Below are 14,409 nucleotides of genomic sequence, written 5' to 3'. Positions count from 1 at the left end.
TGTTAAGAAAGACAGGCTTTGAGTACTAACTACATTAGGCTTCTGTGACTTGGCTGCAAAATTTTCCTAAGCTGTTGTGTTCCCAGAGCTTATACAGAATTGCAATGGCAATATAATAGAAAGGAGAAATTAGTACCATTGGATGAAACAATTCCGTATTTTCAGGTATTATATTTCATGGTCATAAAGCTTCAGTGTGCTTCAAATGTTCATGAAGAAACTGCATCTGACTTGGGGAAAACAAAGGTGATTTCAGCCCCTGTGTAAGGGGATTGCAGAAATAAATTACTACATAAAAATCAAATCTTATTATGGTATGAAGTAAAACTTCCTGGTGAATAGTGAAAATAAATTGACTTTTAATATCTGCAGACGTTTCTTTTATATGTTATTCAACTGAAATACATAGGTTTGACTGATTTGTTACACTTGTCCTATAATGTGTTATACAAAAAAGTGAATTGGAAAGAAAATAATCTAATATAAAATGACAAGGCACTGAGCTGCTATGCAGGCATACATGAAAAGTGTACAAAGCAATATTTACAGATGCCATGAAGAAAAATCTGACCATTCAAGCATTAGCTACTGAAGCATGAGGTCAAATAAGAGTTTCCTGCTAGATTACCAGCTTGAATTAACTCACAGGAAGCAAAAATCAGAATGGAACAGGGGCAAGGACTGTGCCCAGGGACTGGGTGAGGGCAGGAAGGATGAGATACCTCCCTCCTAGTGGTGGAGAACCACGAGGTTGGCCAAGCTGTTCAAGAAACAGCTCACATTTGTGTTGATGTACTCATCTGTGGATCCAGGATTAAATGGATTAACCAATACTGGTTTAAAGTAGAAATAAGATCCCGAACTGGAATTACAACAGAAAACTTCATCCCAAATTTGCTATTTTGGGGGAATGAATTTTAGGGCTTTAAGTTCCTAACATCTTGCATCCATTAGTTCTGAAATGACAATGGAACGCGTACTAAACTTTGTCCAATGTTGTTTAGTCCCCGGCCTGCTGCAGGCAGCAGTGTTTCATTTTCAAATTGCCTCAGTAAGAAGGCTTGGCTATCTTTCCCAGTTTTTTTTTTTTTTTTTTTTTGAGAAGTAAGACACCCTTTCACTGTGGTTTCTTCAGACGCTGAGGTGATTATCAGTCGTTGGCACAGAGGTTAAGGTTCAGCCAAGAATCGCTGGCTGGACAGCGCGCAGCTTTGGGTCACGGAAGTTGAATATGTAAGAACATTCAAGTGTGTTGTGTTCGGGGGTGTGCTTGGGGAACGCAGTGACATTTAACGCTGATCCCAGTCTGAGACTAATGACCGACCCGCGGCCGTTAATGCCCAGTTAACGCCGGCGGCCGGGGCCGTGCCCTGAGGGCGGGAGCGGGGCGCGGCCCCCCCTCAGGGCCGGGGGGGGGGGGGGCTGGGCGCCGTGCCCTGCCCGGCCGCGGGGCCGCTGATGGCCCCCGGGGTCCTCGCCGCGCCCCGCCCCGCTATTGTGTCCGGCGCTCGGGCGCCCTAACGCGCGCCTGAAAGCCCCGCGCCAGGCGAGCCGAAGGGCAGGCAGCGCGGCGCCGGCGGGCTCAGGCGTTCTCCGCGGGCAGCCGGGGGCGGCGAGGACCTGGCGCCGCTCGCTCCCGGGGCCGCCCGCCTTACGCGCTCGCGTGCGCGCTCCCGCCCTCTCTCTGTCTCTGCCTCTCTCCCCCGGCGGCGCGGCGGCGGCGGCAGGAGCAGCGCGGGCGGCGGGGCCGGAGTCGGCTGAGGCGGCCATCCCCTGAGAGACAGCGCGGCGCACCCAGTCCCCTCCCGCGGGCCACTCACGCACACGGTGAGGCGGGGAGGCCGGGCGGTGACCGTTGGCTGGGCGAGAGGCCGCCCGTCACGTGACCGCGCCCGCGCGCGCCCGAGTCTGTTCGCGGCGGGTGGGGGGGGGGGGGGAGAGGAGGGAGCGCGCGCGCGCGCGGCGGCGGCAGGTGCGGCTCCGGCTCGGCCTCGTGCGCGCGCACTGGGCGTGGGGAAGCGGCGGCGAGTGCGCGCCCGCCCTCCCGCGTGTCCCCTCCGGCGGCCCGTTCGCCCGTAACGCGCGCTCGCTCTCTGCCTCCTTCCCTCCCGCACAGAGATGCCCTCGGCTACCAACAGCACCACGGCGAGCAGCAGCGGCAAGGCCGGCCCGGCCACCGAGCCCGCCCCGGCGGCGGCGGCGGCGGCAGCGGCCCCTCAGGCGTCGGGCGGCAGCATCACCTCGGTGCAGACCGAGGCCATGAAGCAGATCCTGGGAGTGATCGACAAGAAGCTGCGCAACCTGGAAAAGAAAAAGGTGCCCGCCCGGGGTCCCCCCGCGCTGACCGCCCCCATCTCGGCCCTCACGAGGGGTTCGGGCCCCCGGGGCTCCCCCCCGCCCCCCCCGAGCCGCCGCGTTCCGGCGCTGAGGGCACGCGGGGCCCCTCTCCGAGCCGTGCACTCCCGCTCCCGGCTCCGGTCGAGGCAGGCAGCGGGTTGTTCCCGGCGTCGCCCCCAGGGGCCGCCCGCTGGAAGGTTCCAGAAGGGCGAGCTGCTCTCTCCCGGCCTTCCCCCTTCCTCTTTCGGGGGTCCCCGGGCCCCTTTTCCTGGGTCTCCCCCCGGCTGGGCCCCGCCGCCCCCGGGCAGCCAGCCGGGCGCTCCCCCCCCTTCCCGCACCGCAGCGGCCGGGGGGCGAGGGGGGTGCGGCGGCGGGAGGGCCCCGCAGGCTGCCGGCGAGACCCCCGTGCGGCGCGGTCCCTCCCCCCCCTTCCGCCTTTTGTTCGCCGCGGCGGGGCCTTGCCCGGCGGCTCCCCCCCCCCCACCCGGGCCCTGCTCCCGCTGCCGCCTTCCCCCGGCCCCGCTCCCCTTCCCGTCCCCATCCCCATCCCCGTCCCCTCCCGGCCGAGGCCGGCCTCGGGGCGAGCGGGCGGCGCTGCCGCCCCCGGGGCCGCGCACATGGAAGCGGCAGCTAACATGGCGGCGGCGGCCCCAGCCTCAGCCTCCCCGACGGAACTGCATTGTGCCAGCAGCCTGCACAAAGCCGGGGGCCGCCGGCCGCCCCGCCCGGCCGCTCGCGGCTCCCGCTGCTCCCGGCTCACCCCTTTGGGAGGCTGAGGTCAGCTGGAAGCGGCCTTCGAGCGGTTATTTATAGAAATAGCCGCTGCTAAACCGGCGGGCCTCGGAGGGTTCGAGGTTGTGACAGAGGAGAAAGAGGGTGCTGGAGCTGCTCGCGATTTATACGGCACCCGCTCTGTGCTCGGTGTTGTCAGGTAAAACGAGCCTCGGAGGGTTTCCTAACCTACAGAGCATGAGGTGTCCAGCAGTAAAATACTAGCAGACGCGTAGCCTACGGACTTGCTTGAAAGCACTGTGTTACTGAGCTAAAATTTGGGAGCACTAAAATAAAATTTTAGGCCTGCGCTGAGGCTCTAAATCTCTTTCTTTTTCTATTAAGAGTGAATAGACACAGTTACTCAATTGATTTTTTTATCTAGCACTTCAGGTTCTAGTAGTCTAGACTAGTGTTGTATATTTATAGAAAACAAAACCATTAGCCGGTACAGGTGAGTTAAAAATGAAACAATCCATGCTTTACTTCGTAGCTGTAAATCTGTGTGGTGTGTGGTTTCTCACTTAAAAAAGTAAATAAATTGGATTTTCCTTTTCTTCAGCAAACAAAGCAACAAAAAGAAGTAAGCCAGGAGCTTTTAGATAAGTTCTAGAATTGGAAGATCTCTTCCTGAGCCTTGTCTGAAAACTGTTGTGTATATAGAGGACAAAATATTTTTCTTAATTTAATGCATACAAATGTGTGCACACAATAATTCTGGTCCTCAACTTGAGAAAGAATGCAAATCTTTCAGTCCCAAATGGTTTGGTTAAAATAAAATGGTTTAGAACGATTGTGTTCCACATACAAAAAAAAAAATCAGAAAATAGCTTTCTGTGATGTTGAAAATCTGTATTTTTAAAATTAAAAGGTCTTTTGATCTATTGTGCTTGGAAGAAATAAAGAGGATAAGCATACTCTTATTGGTGTGCAAGTCAGCTTTCCTTTCTAGTAGTGTTTTTATTCACCTTTCAAAATAAATAATTTACACCTAATTTATATTTGGTATAGCCATTCCCTTCTGTTTGAATGGACCTTTTGGATGGCTTCTATAGTACCTTAAGTTAGAAGGATGTGTGGAAGGCCATTACTCCAGAGAGAATGGAGTGAAAATTACTGGTCTCATTAAAGCCCTAGTTTCTTGTTATTTTTTGTGTATCTGTGGCTGTTGTCACTGTGTTTTTGTAACTATGGTGTCATTGCAGGTGTATGCAGGGGAAGTGCCTTTTTTTTCTGGAAATGGCTTGAAGGAAGATCTTCTGTTAAAATTACGTAGAGCCTCTCTGTAGGGAGAGCTGGTGTTAAGAAGTGTGACCAAAAACAAACAAACAAAAAGCTAGGTCTTTCTTAAAAAAAAAAAAAGTGCTAGGTATTCTCTTACACAGATGAATGAAAATTCAAAGATTTCTGTAAGTCTTGTTGGCTGAAAACATTCTGAAACTTCCTGGAGTAGGATTCTATTGTAAACACTGTCACAGTCATGAGATAAATTCATCTCGATGTATTAAAGCAAAATTACAAATCTGTGGACTTGAGCCTGTCCTTTAGTGGGGGAAACAACAGCTCTTTACCAAATCATCATTCCTTATTAAAGAGAACATCAAATGCTTTAAATAAAACTTGCTGTACACATGGACTTCATTAATTTTATTGTTACTTGATAAATTTACCTAAGTACACAAATTCATTTTCCTTTATTTTCAATCTTTTGATGAGAATGTCTTTTCTGGGGGAGATAAAAAAAAATTCAGGAAGACATCTTACTGAAAGAAGTCCAGCTCGCAGAAAACTCCTGCTTAGCTGAACATTCAATTCTTTGTCAGCAGCTGATAACAAAGGCCAGTAGAGATGATTTTGAGGGCTTGATTTTTGAGAACAAATATAAAAATATATTTGACACTAAAAGATGCTTCTAGTGCATGAAAAATACTCTGTAAAAAGTATCATCGTAGCTCTTAAATGATATGTGCAGCTTTTGGTTAAATAAAGGTCATTCTTTATGAAAAAAATCAGGAAGGTTGAAATAATTTGTTGTCATGTTCCCTTTTGAGCTCTGAGGATAAAATGATGTGAAGGGCAAAATACAGAATTCAAAATCATAATACTCCTGAGTTCTGTGCTGTTTTTGAGTGTTCATAAATAAAAAATACTAAATTCTTAGTTAAGCTTTTCTCTTCTTGTAAAAGAGACCTTATTATTTGAAATAATTAGTCTGGCTTGTATTAAAAGGGATTAGGATAAATTGAATTACTGTTCCTAAACTTATGTAGGAACATGGCCTGAAAATGTCTGTGCTCTCTTTATATTTGGAACCGATAGGAAGGATACCCTGCTTTTTTCCTCTGTTCTTAGATGACTAGATCCTTTCCAAATGAAGCTGACTGAATGTAGATCAAACTCATGTCTTTGTGCAATGGGGAATGAAAAAATAAAGAGCTTTTTGCTTTCAGCTCAAATAATATAGCATGAGCTACATGAGAACAGTTTTTAAAACCAATGTTCTGTAAGATGGACAAAATGCCTCATTTGCTAACATGTTTTAAGGTATGGGCCAGTGATCACAAAGGTTATTCTTGAGCGACTGCACATATGAAGTATGTTAGCTTGAGCTACCTAACATGACTTGGGCTTGGTGTATTCAGGTTACAGTTGTGAAGATGGGGCGTTTTAGCTGTAGATAGTAACTTAAGATGCAGGTGTTTTATCAGCTTCTCTCTGAATTCCTGAATAAGTACAATCGAGACCGGGTTGAAAAACTAATATTTAAAATTGCCTCTGCCATTATTACGCATAAACTTGCATTGGAGCAGTAGTTGGGTATTTCAGGTTGATCTGACTTAAGAGGCAGCTGTCTCCCCGTTCAACGAAGTGTTGGATTAACATCTAGCAACCTATAGCGAAAGCTGAGATCAGTTTTCTATTCCTGTAGGTGCAGCCAGTGATAGCAGGAAGGTGCCGTGTTCCAAGTTACTTGTCAGCACGCCGAAGTGCTTTTGCCCCATTCCGTGGGCCTCTCGCATGTTCAGGGCTTGTGAGTGTCTCTCCCGAACCCTCCTTGAGAGGCTTGGTTCTGTCAATAGTTTGCCGTCTGAGTGGGCTGTTGGGTTTTACGGCATCGGATCAGCCCTAGGGGTAGCCTACATTTGCAGTGTGTGTAGGTCCTGTCCTGTTAAGATGGAAGCAGTCACCTCCCTATTACTGGCATGGCACCACAGTCTTCTCTCTGCAATCTTAATAACGCTTGAGGGATGCAGGGTATAGTGCTGATCACAGCAGTTACTGTGGTCTATCACTGTTACATGCTGTTCTTTAAAGAAGGAATTCTTTTATCACCTCCTCTTCTCCCCCCTCCTTCCCCCACGCATGTAAGTTGGTTCTTCTGGAATGCTGATCTAGAATTTCCTTTAAAACAAGTACTGCTTCAGAAAGGTCTGGTTACAGTCTACGCTAGATGAAGTACCGGGCTAATTCAAATCTCTCTTCAGAGAGGAAACATAATTTTGAAAGCAAGGAACTGTAAAACTATTTGAAACTATATTGAAAATCTGAAACTTTCTCTGAGACCTCTTTTCTTAACCAGTTTTGGATAACCAAGCTTTACCTCTTAAAAACCAAGCAGGTTTATCAGTGAAATTATTTGGTGTTTGGTAGTTTTTGGTTTCAACTCCTGTTTCTTTTTTTTTTTTTTAACTGTTTCATATAGCATAGGGATTATTTCTGTTAGCAAGTTCTGTTAACTAGGTTTATGTTGACCCTTATAAGCTGTGTAAGGTCTTCCAGTTATTTAAGTCCTGCTGCTGTTGACCTGATGCTTTGCTTTTCCTCTTCTTTCAGAAGGAAAAGGTAAACAAAACGTACTGGGAGAAGGTTGTACCAGTGGTGGTGTTTTCACACTGCAGTGGGGGTGAAAAAGTCAAGTATTATAAAGCAAATATGCAAATAGGGTGTATTGGTAATGTAGAAGATGAGTCAAAAGTAGGAACTTTTATAGCTTTATTCACAAATAAAAGCCTGTGTTGTAGAGTTCCCTTGCTGTTGTAAAAGCAGCTCATTTGGAACAGAAATGTTGCGTGGAACAAAATCTAGGTCTCTTGCAATATAGACAGCTTATTTATTAATTTGTAGTGCTTACATAGGAAACGGGTAATTTGGAAGGAGAACATACGTATGCAGTTGACAGAACTTCTAGGAGTTTCAGTAATTTGTGACTTAACTTATTGCAGGTAACTAAGAAGCAGGTTCTCTTTGTCAACTCGTTTGCATTTAAAAGTTTTCGAAGAATGCACAGTTCTGCATTGCTTTGGGATGGAGTGGGTCCCGCTCCTCGCTGTTCTTATACCTCTCTCACTATACATGCTTGGCTGGATCAGGTTCCTGACCCAGCTGTCAGTCTGGCCATGTTGGTGTGTAGGCAGGGCTAACAGTGCGGCACCCAGAAAAGGAGAATACCCCTCTTGTGATCAGTCTCGGCTGGGGTAAGCTGACCGTGAGACTCCAGGCCTGGAATGAGCATGTATAGTTCACTTCAAACTTGTCTAGTATGTCATGGAGATGCTTTTTCTAAACTGTCAGACTTGGTTTTGGGCAAAAAGAATCGTAAAAATGCTTAAAACTGTTACTTCAAAAAGTATTTGTTTTAAAGTGAAGAACTCTAAGCATGCCTATTTTGGAATACTGGAGTACTTCATTACCTCTCTTTGGTTATAAAGCAAGACTGAAACAGCTTCTTGGGACTTCTGTTAGGTGTGTATATATAATTTAAAGTATATATATTATATATAAAATATGCAATAAAGTGAATGTGAGAATTGTGGGATGGTTTTTGAGAGATTTTGAACTTCTATTTTTCATTCATTATACCATTTAATTATTTCACATTTTTCCTTTTTTTTTCCTCCCTATTTTCCTGAGGAAATAGGAAGACTGATTTTTTTTGACCATTTCTGAACAGGCTTTGCTTGGAAGCTAAGCTGTTACGTGACTGGAGAATGATAGTGGGGGAAATATAAAGTATAATGTGCAAATGTAAAAGGTTAATAAAATTGAATTTCATAGCTTGGCTTTTTTTGGTTGAGTAGGAGAGGGCTAAGAGCTGTGTTAGGTTTTGGATTTTCTTAATTGCTTAATGATGATTTAAAAAAATACATGCAATTTTTGAGATATCTCTGAAAACAGACTTGAAGCAGTCGTCCCTCCCCATCTTTTCTTGGCTTGTAGGGAAGTGTGCATTGCAGTGTTTGCCTTAGTGGGTTGAAGAGTTTACCCTCTTCCCTTCCACACTGCAGCTTGTCACGTACAGTTGTGCTGATGGAACTGGTATAAACCATATCATTGAAATTATCTGGTTAAATATAGTGCCTCCTCCTGCTCCCTGCACCCCCCCCCCCCCCTTTTTTTTAAAGGTTATTTTTAATCAGATCATTCCAGTGATCCGGTTTATAGCATAGCACTGAAAATGACTGTAACAGCACAGCTGAGTGGTCAGGCAGTTTGAAACCAGTACTGTTTTTGAAACTAGTGTCATGTAACTGCACTTTTTTCACTTCAGGCTGACATTTTGGAGGCAATTCAGGTAATGAGAACCTGAATCTGAGGGGAAGGTGGCTGTTACCATAAAGCAGTAAACTCAGTCTTGGATTCCTATTAAAATAAGATACAGGGTTTATAGTTAAACGGCCAACACCACCATCTCCCTGCCCCCCCGACCCCCCCGCCCAAGCATGTAGCCTGTATGTAGTGCTTTTCTCCTAGGGAATCTCAGTGGAAAAAGAGCTGTAGCATGTTGGTTTTGTCTGCATAACTGGGGTCTGCTGACTTGTGAGCTGGTTAATAGACAATTTATAAATTCACTTTGCCACCTGATGTTTTTTGTGCTGGATTAGCTTTTATGCTTCATCGTGAGTGAGGGTGAAGTTGTGGAAGGGGTACAATTAAGAAGATCTTGCAGACGCTGCAGTGGGTTGCTAAGTGGGAATTTTACTGCAGTTATTTCACAGCACTAATGCTGCTGTTACACTGGTGTTAGTTGACAGTGCAGATCAAAAAGAAAGCTTTGTGCTTCCTTAATACTTCAGTGTATGCAACATTTTGATCTTACTGTTTCTTTGGGATGATAGAAAAATGCTTACCTTGGCACTTAAGATCTTTCTGATAATGTGTAATGAACTGCCCATTGACTTTGTCCTCTGCATTGCAGCTGAAAGGGATTTCCTTCTTTTGCTTTTACTTTTGTGATACGGATGTTTTCAGGGAAGAAAAAGTGAAGAGAATTAGCTGCTCTTCAGTTCCCAAAGGCTAGAAATAGGCGTATTATCCTTTGCCTTTTAGTTGATAGAACCGCAGAATGAAAACCAAATGAATAAAGCGTTTACGTTAGACTTCAAAATATTCAACCGTTTAAGAAAAGCTTGTATACTATTTGAATAGGTTATCGCAATGTGCTTAATCTGAAGATACCAACAATGCTGAAGTAAGGCTGTGTGGAAAAACTATGCTGAAACAATTGTAGTAGTCAAGGGTATTTTCATCTCATCCCTCCCCTGTGTCCCTAGCCAGCAAAATGGATTATGTGAGTGTTAATGCAGCATTATTTTGCAATATGTTTTCTTCAACAAAGCTGACCTAAGTAGTGTTCTTCTACATTTTGGTGTTCCATCCTGTTGGTTTTACTGTTTCGATATTTTATGGGTTTGTGTTGGAAATTAGATCACTGAAATTGTCTTTTAATGCTTTTTTGTAGACTCTTTTTGAACAGGCTGATACTAGCAGTCAAATTTACTGTGCAGCCTCACAAACAGTTGCATCAGTGTGACTGAGGGAATGGTAAAACTGCAGCATGGGAGTAAGTGGCTTAAGCAAATAAAAACTTCTTGAAATGTGTCTGTGATACCAGTTCAGCATAGGGCTTAAGCCACCGTAAGAAGAGAGCTTCAGTTAACCTGGCTGGTGTTGCAGTGGGGCATCAGCATGTGTGAGCTCTTTATCCTGCCTTCTTGACTCTTCGCAGCTCAGCTAGGATCTCTAAACTCATGAAAACTACTACTTCTATTATGCAACAACATCGTCATTATTTTAAAATAAAGCAGTATGTGGAAGAGTCAAATGTCCTTATTTCGTGTTGTGGTAGATATCCAGTGTGCCAAATGCTTTTCAGACTAAGTTTTTAATTTAAAAAATTAATTTAAAAATATTCCAGAGCTATTAATAAGAGTTGTGTTGGTGGGCATTCTTGCACAAAGGATTGGAAACCATATTAAATTCTCTGAGACTATCTTAACAGATGCCAGTACAAAGAATTAGAGTTCTGAATCTTATTATCTTATTATATAAAAATTATTTTTAATTTTTTTGCAGTCATGTTTTTGGTATTGCAGTGATAGAGTGATAATAAGCTCAGGCTTAGAACTCTGTTCAGCTCTCTATCATTAGGACTAAAGGAAATGTGCACTGAGAGCATTCTCTCCATTAGGAGAAATGTCTTTCCGTAGAAACTAAGGCTGTTCACGAAGACGTATAGTGATAGTCCAAGCAAACAAGATTAAAATATTTGTCTCTTGGGAAAGTATTTACATTTTTAACCGAGTAGGCAAGTTTTCTCAGGTACTATTTCTACATGACAGTTGCATGTTTTGTGTAATAAGTTACAGTCAATATTTACTGTAATAATACAGTACCTGATTTTCTTAACAGAAGTAGAAAAACAGTAACCTGATTTTGCCTCTTTGTAATAGCGTTCTTCTTCCTTTTCAGAGTAAACTTGATGATTATCAGGAACGAATGAACAAGGGAGAACGTCTAAATCAAGATCAACTGGTAAAAGAAAAAAAAAAATATGAACCAGATCTCTTTTAAAGTGTTTAGTGATGGTGGTGGGGAGGGGAAGGATGAATTTCACTTTCTGTTTCCCTTTGTTAAAATCTGGATTTTTATGAGTTCAGACTTTGGATTCAGTTTCTTAGTACTTACAACATCTCATTTTTTCTGTTAATACGAAACTGAAGGAATCGGTACAGGAATGTGTTGTAATGCTAGGTTATACTTGTTGAGGTTAGGTTGTAAGTAAACGGTGGTGAAAATTGGCCTATGTTATAACCTAGTACTGTTGAAAGAGCTAAATGATACCTTTGATGTTCTCTGGACATCATCCTTTTCTTCCCAGAAAATGTGCCCAGGGAGAACTTCAGGAGCTTAGTCGATTGGTGGTAACTGACAAATATCATGCAGTCTAGTTACAAGGGTAGCATAGACTGAGTTCTGCAGAGCTCTCAAAATAAGCTATGTCCATGTGTATCACAGTTATCAGTGCAACAGATGTAACACTCTAGGTAAGCTGGGCTTACTGTACGTGTGTTTTTTCTCCTTGTTGAGGCTGTTTCTTAATGAGGCTGTTTCTTAAAGTAGGTTATTGCAGAGCTCAACTCAACAGCTATTTTCCAGTTGTAATAAATACGAAGCAAGTATCAAATTAAATTTGGTTGTATTATGCAAACATGCATGCTGATACTAAAGAGATTACCAGATGCTTGGTAATCAACAATATTTTGTTGATGATTTTCAGCATTGAAAAGGACTAAGAAAAAAATGTACCCTTCAGCATTTGCAGCTGCTCAGACTGCAAGAATTAGCTGCTTCCCTGGGTCCATGTGGTCTTTTTATCTGTCTAGGCTTCACAAATGATTTTTTGTCTGTGCCAACTGACAACTGAAATATCACAAATTTATATATTTTTATTTTTTAATGGTGTTAATGAAGTTATAAACCATGAGAAGTTTTCTGTTTGATGAGCAGGGAAGATAACTGAAATTCCACCTTGAGAAGAGAAACTCCTAAATTAAATTTTATGAAGAGCACAGTCTGACTACCAGACTTCATAGAGATAAAATCTTGTTTGGATGGAGAAATGCTGAAAGTTTCTTGCTTCTACAAATAATCTATGGATGAAGAATGTTGTAGATTGATAACAAAGCTTAATGCTTAGAAGAAACATAACACAGCTAAGAAACTTACTTCTTATGGATATCCCATCCCTGGAAGTGTTCAAAGCCAGGTTGGATGGGGCTTTGAACAACCTGGTCTAGTGGAAGGAGTCCCTGCCCATGGTAGGGGTTGTTGGAATTAGATGATCTTCAAGGCCCGTTCCACTCCAAACCATTCTGTGATTATATGATTACAGACAGAAATACTTAAGGGTTTTTTTAAAAAAGACAAACGCAGTTCATGTTCTTTGCTTTTCAAAGAAAGTAGCACCTTTTTCTCTGGCTCAGTTGTTCTTACCAAGAACGTATCCATTACTAACTTTGTCACAGCAGGAGTATAAATGTCTCAGGCTGTTTTTTCCCTAATTTGACTCTTAATTTCTCAGAACTGCAAAGTGGGTTAAGGAGCATGGATTACTTTGGTGGTTGAAGACCAAATGCAAAACTGAATATACGATACAAGAAAATTACAAAAAATAAAGATGTGTAGAGAAAGGAACGTTATTCTGTGTATAGCATTCTGATTTTGGCTCTGACTCGAGATGGCAATGCATTAATTCTCAAACCTTTACCTTGAGCAGTTTGTAATTGACAGATTGCTCTTCTCCCATCCACCAGGCCTGCCTGTTAGTTTTTCTCAGAAACTGGCTGAAGTCAAATATTAAATTATATATGTCATGCTTGTGAGCATATAATATGCATACATTTCAGTTTACTTACCCAACAAGTGCTGAAGATGTACACAAGTCTCTTCCATATTTTGGATGGTGAAGGTCAATACTTAAGTTTGATGCAGTTCCATTCAGAGATGGTTACCTTTAAAGCTGTCTCACTTAGAAATTAAAAAGCAGGAAGTAGTTTGGAAGTTATATTTTGTTCTGTTTCTGATGGGTTGTTTTTTTTTTCTTTAAGGATGCAGTGTCAAAATACCAGGAAGTGACAAATAATTTGGAATTTGCTAAAGAACTGCAGAGGAGTTTTATGGCTCTGAGCCAAGACGTAAGTAAAGCGGTCTGTTGTGGGCTATAAGATGCAGTGTGAAACGTGTTTTAAATTGTCTTTCGCTAATATTAGATGCATTAAGCTCTTGTTATGGAAGATGAAACACTTGGTATCTGTATGTTTGGCTGTTTTCTCTTACTGTGTACTAGCTTGTATCAGGTTTCCTGAAGACTATTCCTAAAATATTTTTTTCTTAAGGACTACATAAAGATATGACAACAAAAATAACATGGTAATTTTCTGACAAAAGCTAACTGTTGAAAACAATGTGATCACAGAACAGGCCTGCTGTACAACATTGTAGACTGCTGCTTACTGCCAATAGTAACAGTTTCTTTTAAAAGAGTGATTTCGGAGGCCTGCTTTTCTCTTTGGCAAGTGACTGAGTGTTCTTATTTTTTTATATTACCATATATGATATCAAGTCCCATCAAATGAAAAGCATTGTAGTTTCTTTTTCAAGATTCATGCGGTCTTATTAATGGCAAATATAACCTGAAACTATAGTGTATGCCAACTTTCAAGACTAAAATTATTTTCATAAAAGATAAATTAACTGAATACTAGTAGTAAAACAGGTAGACTGCAGCTGGTGTTTCGTCAAGGTTGTAAAGTGATAGTGTGATTAGGTTATAAAACTCAGTAGACAATTCAGTTACATGAACAGCTTTGTTATTTTCCTTGTGACATGCTTCAAACAAAAACTTTAGACCTCTGCAATATTGTTGCAAGGAAGAATTAATTCTGAGCAAGCTGAAAGCTTAATCCATCCTACACACTTGGAAGATTCTAAATGTAGGTAGAGTTGATGAGTTACGGAAAGAGCAACAACACTGGTCTAACAAGTGTATTTAATTCATGAACAAGCTATATGATAATTTTAAGGGCATTAGCATCCTTGCATGCTAGGCTGCTTTCTGCGTTAGATTTGGTTGTAAATTTGTAGGCATCTAAGCCAAGCCATTTCTTTGCTTTCCTTGCATTAGGTTTCCATGTATGTTTATGCAACGTTAGTAGTGAAGAACTTTCTTCATCTGACAAGTCTGTCCTGAAATATTTTCCTGGTCAGCTGACTGCTAAAAGAAATGAGTGAATTCAGGAGTAACAAACTGATATTCAGCTTTAAAGTTTGCTTGCATTTTTTTTCAGATTGGAGTTAGCTCTTACGCAGTTGAATATCAGATTACGTTTTTGGCTTAAAAAAAAGAAAGGTAGATGCTTCGAAATGCAAAAGTTACTATCACAGATTACATTTCTTTGGAAAAGAATATTAAAGTATTGTATACTTGCAAAGTGACCAAGCTCAGTTTTGGATGCTAGAATT

General features: G+C 42.7%; 1 protein-coding gene across 3 annotated transcripts in view; it reads left to right on the top strand.

Moving 5' to 3' along the window:
• Positions 1-1,618: 1,618 nt before the first annotated feature.
• CAPRIN1 (cell cycle associated protein 1) overlaps positions 1,619-14,409 on the top strand; it is a 33,484-nt gene continuing 20,693 nt past the window's right edge. The window contains exons 1-4 of one of the 3 annotated variants that reach the window (XM_066997169.1): positions 1,619-1,827; positions 2,117-2,316; positions 10,858-10,920; positions 12,996-13,082. In XM_066997169.1, the coding sequence (XP_066853270.1) occupies positions 2,119-2,316; positions 10,858-10,920; positions 12,996-13,082 (348 nt within the window). In that variant the 5' untranslated portion in view covers positions 1,619-1,827; positions 2,117-2,118. The remainder of the gene's footprint in view (positions 1,828-2,116; positions 2,317-10,857; positions 10,921-12,995; positions 13,083-14,409) is intronic. The other 2 variants (XM_066997170.1, XM_066997171.1) reach the window with 2 other exon arrangements.

The sequence above is a fragment of the Anser cygnoides genome, chromosome 5 (genome assembly GCF_040182565.1).
Source record: "Anser cygnoides isolate HZ-2024a breed goose chromosome 5, Taihu_goose_T2T_genome, whole genome shotgun sequence".
Taxonomy (NCBI): domain Eukaryota; kingdom Metazoa; phylum Chordata; class Aves; order Anseriformes; family Anatidae; genus Anser; species Anser cygnoides.
Note: the sequence above shows the minus strand (reverse complement) of the source record. Positions and strands in the feature narration are given on the sequence as shown.